General features: G+C 38.4%; 1 protein-coding gene across 1 annotated transcript in view; it reads right to left on the bottom strand.

The window, feature by feature from the left end:
• The window catches only part of LOC147800454 (ubiquitin carboxyl-terminal hydrolase 34-like), a 63,409-nt gene extending 50,868 nt beyond the window's left edge, over nucleotides 1-12,541 (bottom strand). The window contains 8 exon segments of the mRNA XM_087140882.1: nucleotides 182-374; nucleotides 1,677-1,744; nucleotides 1,902-2,051; nucleotides 4,994-5,047; nucleotides 5,465-5,789; nucleotides 5,791-6,012; nucleotides 8,726-8,816; nucleotides 12,338-12,541. Of these exon segments, the coding sequence (XP_086997008.1) occupies nucleotides 182-374; nucleotides 1,677-1,744; nucleotides 1,902-2,051; nucleotides 4,994-5,047; nucleotides 5,465-5,789; nucleotides 5,791-6,012; nucleotides 8,726-8,816; nucleotides 12,338-12,386 (1,152 nt within the window). The 5' untranslated portion in view covers nucleotides 12,387-12,541.
• Nucleotides 12,542-13,897: the final 1,356 nt, after the last annotated feature.

Raw genomic sequence — 13,897 nt, 5'->3', positions numbered from 1 at the left:
GAGGATAAGGGTAAAAATATATACACAATCTAGACAAAGACAAGATGTATCTAAATATATGATCCATTCTAAGGAAACTTCACTTAAGATGCACCATTATGCTGAACACTGAAGTTTATGAGTTGTATAACAATACATATACGTAACAGCTTCAAATCAGTAACACTTTCCAATCAAGTACCGTGATTTGGCTCAAACCAGCCAGCCTCATAGTCAGTGTAGATGACATGAAGTACTTAAGGGCCAACTCTAGGCTGTCTCTATCAAAGGACAATGGTGCCTCCATGGGCTCCTTGATGGCACTCCACATCATATCAGCCATGCTGCGGGCACTAGCACGTCGTAACTCCTTGTCCGGCAGCCGGCACAAATATCTGTTATGATAAGACCACACAAAGCATGAACTCATAAGGAAAAACCAATTTCTTTGGACAAGATGATCAACATATAACTGTTGAATACAGTAAGCTGTTTGAGACAAAAGCAAATACCGCTAAAGGAAACTTAATTTCAGAATTGGCAATTGACACTAGCACATACTGACTACCAGCAATGCTGAAACATCATGGCTTAAAATACAAAAGTTAATCTAATTAAAGAATATTTTGCCCTGTCCTAAAAACTTTATGCCGACACAAACATATTACTAACTGTAAAACAACCCATAGTGTATTATAATCAATGGAAACAATGACTCCCCAACATACAGACAGGAACACATCAAAAATCAATGACAAATGCAGGTGTAACAATGTAAGGCATCTGTATATGGTACAAAATATTGTTACAGTTTTCACGAGGACATGAAAGTCTCACCAGAGAACAAAACCTAGGTTTCAAGAAAATCACGTTTGAAGTTAGTCTTGTTTTCACGTGCTGATTTTTCAAGTATTTAGCATTCCTTTTACTTTACCAATGCAACTCCATGAAAGAAGGCATCTTAAATGACACGAAAGTACAAAATAATATCTATAGAAGTCTATCAAAATTGTTTATTTTGTAAATAAACACATTTGTCTGTTTGTGAGAACTCTAAAATTTGTGTGACTTTTTGTCTCTTCATGAAAACTGCTAACAGTGTACACATTTTTCCAAAGCACTTGCCAGATACAAAACTGTTACATTTGTATACATTTCCGGAGTCAAATTTGTTTCTTTGTGGAAACTGTGAAATGAGTTTTGCCCTTTTTTCCCAATGTTATATCTACGGAAGACGAATTTGTCTCTTGAAAATGAAAAATGCGGTTTAGTTGAATTTTGCGCCACAGAGATCATTTTGATTTGGCTAATTTCAGTAGATTTGGTAAGAAATGATAACACCAAGTTGTTAGCATTGCATAGCCTAGTTGAAAAAACACATGATTTGGGGTTAATTTGTCTCTTTCTGAAAACCCTGATGAATACTGACATGCACTTTGGCACAAGTAATTCTTGAAACAGGTTAACTTTACCCCTAAAAAATGAAAAAACACACAAATATTTTGAAGATTGACTACCTGTACGAGTCATCGCCTTCAATCTGTATTTGAAAACATGATTGTTTTAACTCCCTTAATGTATTTGATGTTGCAAATGAAGACTGCACTTGAGAATTCCATCTACACATGTATTTAAACTAAAGTTGGCACTACTGAAGTCAGAAAAAAAAAACAAATGAATGAACCACCACAGCCTACCTGATAACATGTGTTCTCAATGGAGCGACAAACTGCATGACTGCATGCAGGTGTAACCAGAGTCGAAGCTAACAAAAAATGCATATAGGGTTTAGGTTAATAAGTAGGTTTAACCAAGGGAAGGTGTAACACAAACATTTATATAATATACAACATATTAAATTCACAGAGACAAAAACTTCCTAATCTACCGGTAATATCAAACACACTTAAGCAGCAACTTACATTTGCAACTATTGCAATTATTGCATGGGCAAGGGAGAATGGCAGAGAGTCAGGAGTGGCTGTCTCAAAACACTGACGCATGACAGCCAGACCATTACTATCACAGAAAAAGCAGACATTACGAAGTAGGTGGATTGGTACATCCAGATCCTGCAGTTAAACAAGAGAAATACATCCAACTTTTAACATGAACCAAAAACCAGCTGGTGTGTACCCATCCTGTCAACTGCATGTGCTTTAGAAGTACTGGTATATTTGACAGATTTGTTTGAATCTTGAAGAATGAAGTGAAGGCCATACATTAAACCCTAACCCTCCCAAATCCTCCAAAATCCTTTTCTGCAAAGTGGAGGAATTGGAGGATTCATGGTGTATGGCAAAAGTGCATGGCTGATTTTGAAGGATGCCACGGGTGAAGGTTGTTGATTAGACCTTGTGTTGTTTGTGCTTAGCTAAGCACAAACTCAGCCCGATATTTCTTTTGAATCGACTGCACAGCTCAAGAGCACCATCCTCACTGCCTCAACATTAATGACAAGAATTGCCGGAGGATTTTGAAGGATTTGGGCAGTCAGACACATCTCCAAATGACATTTTCAAGAAATGTTGGAGGATTTTGAAGGATTTGGGCTGAATGCAATTTTTTCATGTTGAAAATCGGAGGATTTTGGAGGATTCAGAATGGTTCCCAGTAAAAAGGCCTAGGGGCTTAGGGTTAGACTTGGCCAACAAATTGGAAGATTTTATGCACAATTAGACATTGGAAGCAATAAAAAACAGAGCTGAAAAATCAACTAACAAAAAAGTACCCATTGTTCCAATGCATGCTGTGCGATGCTGTTTTACCCACACTAAGCCGGCAAGTATTTTTAAACCTAGAATTTTCTATTTGCTTGATAAAAATCCACGATGTAGACAAAAGTTTCCTTTCAGAGGTACAAGAAAACAGCCAAAAGTCTCTCACATTTCAATTATGAATCTTTTTAAGTGGAATGAACAAAAGGACAGGGGAGTTACTTAGTTGAAAGGTACAGTTTGAGGATAACCATTGCACAGTCATATTGGACAAAATATTTCTTTTGGTGATCACAAAAGAGAGATTATGTTTTGTTACTGTTACTGTTGATTGAATCTTTTTGCCAAAATTACGTGTAACATACACACACACACACACAAGCCATGTTCCCTTGAACTTATAAAAACTGCCATGGTTGAGTGAAAGAATTCCACAATCAAGTCCAATCCGGATGCTTAGAGAATTGATGTCACTGCTTAAAATCACAATCATGGTACCTTAACATGCTGAAAGTGCTCACAGAAACTTAACATTGTCGCCACACAGAAAAGGGGGAACCTTGACATCACAATCCACCACATTTTGCCGGGGTAAACCTAGGCCTCCATCCCCTCCCATAGTTTTGACTATACAGCTAAGGGTACATGAACAACAAATACGAGGGCCATTACATTTTTTTAAAAAGAAGGAATTTCATAATAATTAATTACAGTTTTCCACAACACAAGTGCGGGAGGTTTTTGTTCAAAAAGTCTCTTTAGTGAGGAAACTCATGTATTTTTGGTGGTCATTTTGGACCTTTCTAGACACCTTGTTTTATCAATAAAAAGTTACGCTGCTGTGAATTTCTGTCTGCAATACACTTTTTGAACCTGTTTTATCTAACTGTGAGTAGGAGTACATGTATGCATCTTCTGCGTTCTATTTTGTAATGTAATTTCTGAAGTGTGCGGTGCATCTAACAACAATAAATGTACGTTCAACAACAATATAATTAATGCTTTCTCTGTCACCATCAGACTAAAACATGTTGTCTAATGACCAAGGGTCTGATGAACTACACACACATGACACAGGGAAAAGACAGGTTTGATGCGAAAATGGGTACTCAAGAATAAACTTTCTCTAAACTGAACTTTCTCTGACTGTCACCACGGTGTTTTTAGTCAGTTTTTACAAGAACAATAATGCTGGATGGGTCATTTTTTTAATTAAATCAATATACATGTACCAAGTAGCTAATACCTAGCAGAACGAAAATCCAACAACTAGCAGAATGAAATTTACTTTATGATTAAAAGTCCAATAATCATCACTGTTTTAAGTGTCCAAAATATTTGACCACCACCACAGAACTGCACCAGAGTGAACCTTTCCTAAACCTTTAGAGCATTTTTTGGTCAACAATGCTCAAATATCTGGTTTCAAGAACAACCAAAAATGCTTTCAGTTCCAGCATGGGTATTCGTGAAGCAGTGTTGTGTCCAAAGGAAAAACACATTAATGTGACCGTTAACACACAAACACTGAGTCGCCAAATAAATGCATGAAATTGAAAAATACATGAACATGTACACATGTAAATATGCGCATATTTAATCTAGTCTAGTGGGCATCTTTCCTTATAGTTTGATTCATTTCATGGGTGTTCAGGATTCACATGTACTTCATGTCTAGGCAGAGGTCACCAGCTCCAAGATTTTGTGCTACATTACAGACAGGAGCAAGTGTACCATGCAAACATCACAGCGTATGTTTCCATCACACTGCACACACAACACACAGCGCTTCACAGGGGTGAAAAGCAGGGTTCCAAATTAATATTCATTGTTTTGCTACACAAATAATTACAGTAAGCAAGATTGAATGATTTTAGATGAAATGTACGTGTACATGCGCTTCTTTGTTGGCAATGTGATGGGTACAGACTTAAAACATCTCAGTATGAGTTGCAAGGTCAAGATGCATGGTGTACAGTGGTAAAATGTGCATATTGTGTCGCACATCAGCCTAGCAACAATTGCACAGATGGACTTCATTACACAGCATAACACAAAAGAAAGGAGAACTGAGAAATTAAAAAATGCAAAAACCCATAGACACAATGAAATTTTACCTGCCTTATTGTGAGGGTATGTGGTGTACATGTACTAAACCTACTAAACTTTACTAAACTTTAATCAATCGGTGAAAATTTTTTTGGTGGGGAATGACAGTTTCTAGTCAAAAGGTTTCAATCCAGGATGGTGTCTGCCTCGATAATGTGTTCTACTACGTGTACGCATGTACAACTTACGTTCATGTCACAGTAATTGCCTAAGGCCTCTGCCTCTTGACAAGATGTTTCCTGCTGGGGAGGAAAGGAAACAAACAATTAAGTACATCATAATGTGCTTTACCTTCTAGTAGGACATAAAACATCAGTAGTAAATAGCAAAATGTTACCAAGGATAACAAAGTAATGACGTCTGAGAATAATTATAACGGAAAATGCTCTTGGGCTGAAGGGGATCTCTGGCAGCTCCAAGGACGAGTGCCTTTCTGTTTCATGTATAAGGATTTTCTTAAAGCAATGATACATGTACACACACATGTAATATGTGCATGTGCATGAGCTGAAAATATTTTGCATGCATGCATGCTTGTGTTTGTACCGTCTAAATGCAAATGTACCAGTACGTGTTAACTTGTCCATGAGAAACAGTCCCAAAGATGTGATTAACAAAAATTCATGAATTTATACAGATTATGTGAGCCAAAGTCTTACCTCTGCCAAGCCATGGTAATACTGCTTGTGTGCTGCATACATGGGGAAGTTCATTTGGAATACTTTAGCCACAAACTGAAGTAACTTTTCTTCCTCCTCCAAATTCCACACCTCAGTATGTGCCTCCTTAGTTTCAGAAGTTCCTTTATCCTCTTGTCTTTCCTTCCTTGTAGAGCTTCCACCATCGTTACTGGCTTCTTCTTTTTTGTGGACAGAGATACTCTCTTCATCTGAAGCGCTCTTTGCATCTGTTGACTCCACAGGAGATTCCTCAGACAATTCCTGGTGCCCAGGGGAGGACAGATTCTTTGATTCTTCTTCCTCCGTCCCTCTGTCTTGTATCTTCATCTTTCACGGTGTCATCTTTTGGCATCTCCACAGAGTCCTGGACAGACACTTCCTTGTCTTGTACCCTCCCTGTCACCAGTATCCCCCCAAGAGGATGTTGGGGGTTAGCGATGATGTTGATGGCAAAGCGCAAAATAAGCTGAACAAGACTGTTGAGTCTCTCAAAGTTCTTGTAGTCCTTGAAGAGACAACTACACTGCCTGTACACAAAATGAAGATGTAATTCTGCCAATAATAAATGTACACATATCCATGAAACCTTAACCTTTGATCATTCACAGGTAGTTCCAGACAACAATCATACACACATCACCTCAGCCTTTGATCAGCTTTTAGACTATAACAATTTTTCTTCTGTTATGTATATAAATCTTCACTTCAATTTCCATTCTAATCTATTTACTTGAGACAGTTTGGCAGTTGCTATAGCCATTCCCATTGGTTAAGAGGCCATCACATGACCAGTCTTAAACAGTTAATACAGTACCACCAAGCTGATCTTCAACACTTTTCTGATGTCACATAAAACTTAGACTCCTACGAAATCTGGTCGCTTTACCTTGTATTGGTTGAGCATTCACGATCTTCACTTGTGTCTGCCCAATACTACTCATGAGAGTCCTAAATACACACTCCACTGGCTCATCCTATTCTGTGCCACCTAGCACAGTAGGTGACATGCATGCACCAATCCCCATGTAGGAAGATTGTTTACAACTATGAGAGACACATACCATAATATGGCTGGAAGGGTGTTTGAAAAAATGTTGAACAAAATTGTTGGAAAGTTGAATTTGTTCAACATGTTTTGAATTCTGGACTTTCTGCATCAGAAAGTACTTATGAATGGGACTATACACCAATAATTTCCTCAACTTTGACTCTGCTGATTCGGTAAGACAAGCAAAGCACATACAGTATTGGCTCCCTTATTCAAACATGCTTAGTAACATCAATTCACAAATACTAAAGTTTACCCATTCCTGCTGCAGCCTATTTCACAAAACGTGGCATAAAAGTCAGAACCATGTGTAAGCCTTGCGCCACTAATTTGTGCCGTAGCTGCACAATATACATGTACTAATGTTCCATTTCAACAAAAGTTGCTTGGCTACCGGTACGTTGCACTTTAATGACATTATCTTTCTCTGACGAGGACAAAAACCACTTTACGATGGCTGTTCCTCTCCAACATAACAAGAGTCATTAAACAGCCGTTGAGTTACATCCACCCGCCATTTGGAAAAAGTTTTCATCTCTTTGTCAGAACTGGACAGAAAGTCTCACAGTTCCTCACAGCCAAACAGATTTTTCATTACCTTCTAAAACAAACTTGTACATTTCTTGTACAAGCCTTGATAAGTTCAGTGATGGTGAACCTTAACTGAATATGAGTTCTTCAAATCATTCCTTTTCGCTTCGTTTAGTGCAAGTTATGCCACCTAAAAGTGACTGTGTAAGTAATGCTATAATTGTTGCGGAAGTCGCCAACTTATGCAGTACAAAATTTTGTGAAATCACTCTTTATGAATTTGTTGGGCCGCCACAATGTACACAATAATACGTGTTGTGACTGACATTACACCATTGCATCATAATTCGTGTAATCCGCTGCTGCTCAAATACCCTTCATATGCGAGATTTTATCAAATAATAAAGGTACCGGGTACCAGTACTGACTGGTTTTAAAGATATTCCCAGATTTAAATGATATTTGGTCACCTATTTTATGGTCTCTTAACTCTCACACACGACAATCATGATCCTTGTACTGACATAGATAACACAAAAACTGAGTCCACATTTCATGCAGTCCGAATTTCATTCTGCACCGGCTAAGTTAGATTCTGCCTCACACTGCAAAGCATGCTCCAATTTCCACATACATTTTAATTCAAGGGGACAAGGCACATACCATACTTTTAGATATGGCTAAAGGGATGTTTCACAAAACAAAACCTACAACTAATGAATTACATCATTTGAAAAATGTGAATTCAAAATTTTTTGTTTACTTTTCACCCAAACAGCATTTATGAATGGGAATAAAAGTGTAATGAGTTGGTTTTGAACTCATATGTTTAAAATCAGCTGGATGCCTTGGAACAATAATGGACCTTACCTTTGGCTCTGTCCATATCCATTATCATCTCCAGGGTCTCAAGCAAGCTTTTATACATACTAGTTTTACTCCATCCCCATCATCCTTTATTCCCTAAATATAATGTAACTCAAGCAGAAACAACCCTGATCTATTAGTACTACAGCGATCTTTACATATACCTTTGACCTTTCCTTTTCCAAGAGGCAACGCCTCCACACCCAAAAAATTAATGAATACATATAAAGAGAAACACTTTTTTCCACTTCATGCCACGTTGCTTGATTCTTCTTACTTTGACCCCCCTCCCCATTCCAGCTTTCACCTTTCTTGGGGAAACTTTCATGTAATACCACACTACCACGTCTGCTAAGGGGGAAGATTTGGGACTGAGGTCATGTGATCACTCTATGTGGTATACCCATTGCTACACTGTGACACAAACAAAAACAAAACTGATGAATGTTAAAGATACATGCTACTGCGCAGTACATTTATCATCATGATGTGACGCTTGAATACTAGTGAATTCACTAAAGTATGGGCCTATTTAAGTATACATTCTGAACATACCATGACAATACCAAGACAGAAAACAGTCTTTAGTGTGATCTTTCATATTTTCATACAAGGCAAAACCACTCAGCATGACAATTACTAACTCTCTGTCATGACAATTGAGCTCCAAGGGAGGAACTTAAGCCACCAGGACATGACATCCTACATATACATGTAAATGTGTACATAACATACAGTGTACATGTATAACTTAAATACAGAATGAGGTTGTATTATGTTAAATTCAAACTTACCTCTGACTCCATATTTGTGAGAAGTCAAGCAGGATCCAAACATCTTTCTTCTTGACTTCAAATTTTTCACCAGCTCCACATGTTTCAATGTCTGAAATTCGAAAGTTGTTCCACATTCTTACTAATACACGTAACATACCAGGTGACTAAACTAATCAAAATTCTATCCCCCCCAAAAAAAGAATCTGAAAAAGCATTCCACCTCCCAAATGGCCTTGAATCATCAAGATACGTGTACATTCATATAATCTAAGGAAAGAGAGACTTTAATAGGTGCCACACAGTTTCAGCAAGATAAATTTCACTTCTTCCACACGCTTAACAGAAAAATTGTAAAATTTATAAGTTCCATTCCAATTGTAGACGCTGAATAATAGTGAACATTGGGTCCAAGACTGGGTGAGGGTCTTCCAGGGTTTCTTAGCCCACTCAAATGCAGCACAGCCCATCTCACAACTTTTTAGGCCAATAATGCCCCCTTAGCGGTAAGACATAAGTAACAAGGAAATCCCTGCATTTTTTTCAACAAGTCCTTATTTTCCTTGTGTTTTTCAATGCTACTTTGTCTGTTCTCAGTGGAAGGTAACATGTAAGTTTTTGTTTTGAGCATGTTCCTCCAACATGTAGGCATTTTGCATCAAGTTTCCAACCAGGTGCAATTTCTCATTCACTGAAATCAGTGCTGCCACATTTGTTTCCATCTCTGGAAATACAAATGCAAGAGAGAAATAATGGCAAAGCCAGCAATTTGTCACTCTAAAAAATATTAGTGACCTCTATCATGTCCATAGCCTACGCCCATGGACATGATGGAATTCCTTCCTAGAACTTTTACCAAACTTAGGCATAATGTTAGGGGTTTTACTCTTAAAAACATCAACAACAAAAAAAAGATTACCAGAACAGCAAATGAAGGATACAAATGAGAACTAACGTTCATGAATGTCAGGAACATTAATATACAACTACAAGGCCAATCAGCATGGTTAGACATGTTAAGCCTAACTAGGTGTCGGTCACTTCACCTCATTTCCATGCTGCCCCATGTCACTTTGCCAAGAGCCACTTCGCCCCATTGCCACTTAGCCCGATTCCCACTTCATCCCACTGCCACTTCACCCCAGCTGTGCTTGATTGCTTGGAAAATACTGAATGACAAATAAGGCACCTTTTTTATAGGCGGCGTAGATTGACAGCATTGTGACAATGGATTTGATACTAAAATTGGTATTATCAAAGAAACGGTACCATTCCTTTTAACTTTCATCAGTAGTCTTCTACGAATCCCCGTATACATCTTCTTTATTTTAATCATTTCATTGATTTAAGACATTTCAGAGTTTGAACCAGCCCACTTAATTTTGTAAATCTGCTTCCTAACAGACTTGACTTTCAAAGGTAGCTAAACCCAAAAAAAAAAATTGTCTGACCAGTATGGGAGATACATGTTAACACAAATGTTATACACATGGGCCTAGGAACAGCGCATATACACTTACTGTATATGTACATGTAAACTGTACAAATATCTATCAAGAGTCACAGTATAACTCTATAAAGTTTTGATAACCATATTTTGGTGAATCTAAGCGAGTACATTAGCAACTCTGTTTAGCATAACTTCACTCCTTACGGCGAGGAACAGTGATGACTTTACTGCAGTTGGCCGGCTAGACTCCACACTTTGCCACTGGCCTAGACACCTGATACCTACATACATGACATACAGTCAGGATTTTCATTGGCAAACTAAAACAAAAGACGATAAAGTTTGGGGCAAAGTGGCAACATGGTGAAGTGGAAATGGGGCGAAGTAGGGAGGGAACAGGTTAACTTGTACGCAAGCCAATTCGTATACTGACCAATTCGTACACCAACCAACTCGTCAACTTGTGAACAGGAAAGAGACTTCTTGAGAACTACTTTCAAAATGCACTGTCATGTACTTGAGGGGCATTTGTTTCTTTAATGGCTGATCAAAATCCTATATTCATACAACACATATATCAGAGACTTGTTGAGCAATGGTTTCAAGAAGTCATTTTCCTAGTTCCAGATTCATTATGTTCCTGATCAGTTGAAATGAAAATCTACTTCCTTTGTAATGTTCTTCAGAACTACATCCTCAGACAAGCTCAGCTTGAAATGTGAAACATTTGTGAACTTCTTGTTGAACAAAATATTCTGTTCTCAACAAAGCTCTCGAAAAAAAGTGATAGGCCTAGTTGAAATAATATCAGCCAAAAAATCTCAAGAAAAGATTAAAAAACAAAATTAATTCAAAATGCTAGTTTTGGTTTTTTCATTGGTCCAGGTCCTTTAGAAAAAAAAAGCCTATATTGTACATTTTTCTCTGAACCTATCGCTTCATATGTACATGTATCTTGTGCATCAAAAAAGCTTTCAGTCTCAATTTTTTTGTATATTTCCAGATAGCCGAACTTATTCCTAGTACATGATCGCACTTGTATAAACTAAATTAAGCATGCAACTACACGGCATATGAGTTTGTTGGCATACGAGTTGGTCAACGTAGAAGTTGGTAGGTGTACGAGTTGGCACAAGAACAGTTAATTGTCCAGTTCGCAATTTAGCCATTTCCACAATTTAAAGAAAAAGGGCTTTATTTACAGAACGACAAAATTGCTCAGGACTTGCTTCATACTTCTCTGTAAGAGTTTACTTGAAGATCTTGCAGAAAAAGAATTTTGATTACACAAGCTCTGCCGTAAATTAAGAAAACTGGCAATGATCAGTTTTCACTGATTGTGGTTGACAACAGCAGCACGTGTGCATTCTGTGCGATGTTGCATTTGTGGCTCTTTGAAATGATTATCACGGTAATTTTTTTTCCAACCAAAGTCCGTTCTGCTATCGGAAATTATCAATTATCCCACTGTGAAAATATGAGATCTGTCCATTTTCAAATGTATGTTTTGAATACAAAGTGACTACAAATTTTTGGCCAGTTCTGTGAACGAGTTTTCATGGTTTTAGATTACATGTATTGTACAGTGCGTGCTTTCAGTGTGCGTGTGGTGCAAATCGTTGTGTGTCAGAAAAACAAGACCTAGGCTACTGTACAAATGACATGTTTAGCAGAACCAGCAACTGTTTGTGAAACCGGGCAAACTTCCACCCACCAAACGTGCCAATAAAGCTCACTCACGCATTCATCTTTTAAATGACTGCCCAAAGTTGTTAAATAGTTGGATAATTTCCAGAAAACTTTCCATGGAACTTAGTTTTTGAGGTGTCAGGCACTCTGGACTGTTTCTGTTTGCGGAACCGGTCAATCTGAACTGTACCAATAGGCTTTCCCACTAGGCCTAACGCCTACCATGTGTACGACATGGTGTTGGCATATGAGTTGGTCACGTTGGTGAGTACGAGTTGACAAGCATGGTACTGAAGTAGGGAAGAGGCGAAGTTGAAAAGGGGCGAAGTGACTGTAAAATGCCTAACTACGTGTAGTATGACTAGGCCTACTCGCCTACTTAGTACTAGGCCTACTTTTACTAGCAGTAGGCCCAGCACTACTGGGCACTGGCAATGACTGGCACTGCAGCATGGCTAACCAGGCCAGCCTAACGTTATTCGTTAGTCACTTACACGAGGAGACAAGGCGGAATACCTCACGGCATGTATCACAACTTTCCATTTTCCATTCACTTTATAGGATGAAGATTAATAAGCACAACGATATTTCATTTGATTGAAATTCGCGGTAGGAGTTCTAGCATCTCTAACGTTAGTTCTAGTTTCACGTTATCCAAATTCATGCCAATGTCATGACCTACAGTCGCCCGCCATTATGCAATTGCATTCTGGGATATAGCGGTGTTGAGGGCGCACGCGCGATCGGTCTATTTGCACCTTCCAATTGCGCTGCGCTGTCTCGGATCATTGTCAAGGGCGGATCGACAAGACTCTAAACAAGTTTTTTTAGCACAGATAGAAAGGCAAGGCGATTTTCCGGTAGTTTTCATATGAGAGCTCCAAGAATGTTGCCTCACCCCTTTAAAGGCACTAAAAGATTTTTTTAAAAAATTCTCCCTTTACCACATCTTATGATCTCAGTAAATTAGAATTCATACATGTATATTATACGTTAGGTCTCATATAACTGAAATGCATTATTATATTGCTTTTTGTGTCAGAACTTGGTTACATTTACGTGGACGTGGAAAGCCCATTTCACTAATAAATCATTATGCACGCTAGTGCACAGAAGGCCTTAGCGGCAAGTAGTGCGAGCGGTCCATTGAAAAGGTACAGGTGTGCATCAATTTTCTCTCAGATTTTCCGGCTTGGTTCAGTTTTGTCTTCGGAAAATCCCATTAAATCGTGTTTGCTATTAGTTTCTAATTTAAGCGGAATTTTAGTGCTCTGTAAAAAGACTTTATAATCGTGATTCTTCCTGTGCGCACGAGATCGCTGTTTTTAGTAGGCCTATGGCCCCCTTGGTAGTACATACACATACATGTATAAACCACATCGTTAGTGTTCTTGAGCCAACCTGTGCATTTCTAAACACGTACTGATAGTCAAGGGTACAGTCCAGTAATTCAAGCCCCATTGAAAACAGTGTAAAATCAGCACTGTTCACGGCCCAATAACATGCATGCCAACATCCCTAATATTTCTGAAACACAAATTAAATTACTGTTTGGTCCCTAATCTTTCAATTTCTCTTCCATTTTTTGTGGGTTAACCAATTACATTTGTAATTATTCCCGTAAAAACAAAATCACCCCGCCCCCCCCCAAAAAAAGAGTGATTTTTTTCCGAAGTCTGATTACAGTGGCAACCCTCAACTTTCTTGGGCACTTATATACGACCATTTAAACCGTAGTTTTTTAGCCATTCTGCTGTCATATGAAAGACCCAGGAAGTTCATTTGTGGCAACGATTTACACAATCTCACCTTTTGAGGGTCAAACAATCTCCCGGGCCTTTTTCAAAGGATACTGCCGGGGACGCTTCTAATGGGATGAGCTGATCAGAAATTCTCACTTGAATTAGTGGAATGCACCCTCAATATACATAAACATGTACTGTACGTATATAGCTTACCATTGAACCTGGGCATAGCTTGGAGTAAAACCGAAGAAATGGTACCCAGTTGTGTTTGGGATTGTAAAAAAAAAGTGCAGATTCCAAAAGATAAAA

The sequence above is a fragment of the Acanthaster planci genome, linkage group LG01, assembly GCF_054643075.1.
Source record: "Acanthaster planci isolate LZ-2023a linkage group LG01, COTS_SCS, whole genome shotgun sequence".
NCBI classification, from domain to species: Eukaryota; Metazoa; Echinodermata; class Asteroidea; order Valvatida; family Acanthasteridae; genus Acanthaster; species Acanthaster planci.
Note: the sequence above shows the minus strand (reverse complement) of the source record. Positions and strands in the feature narration are given on the sequence as shown.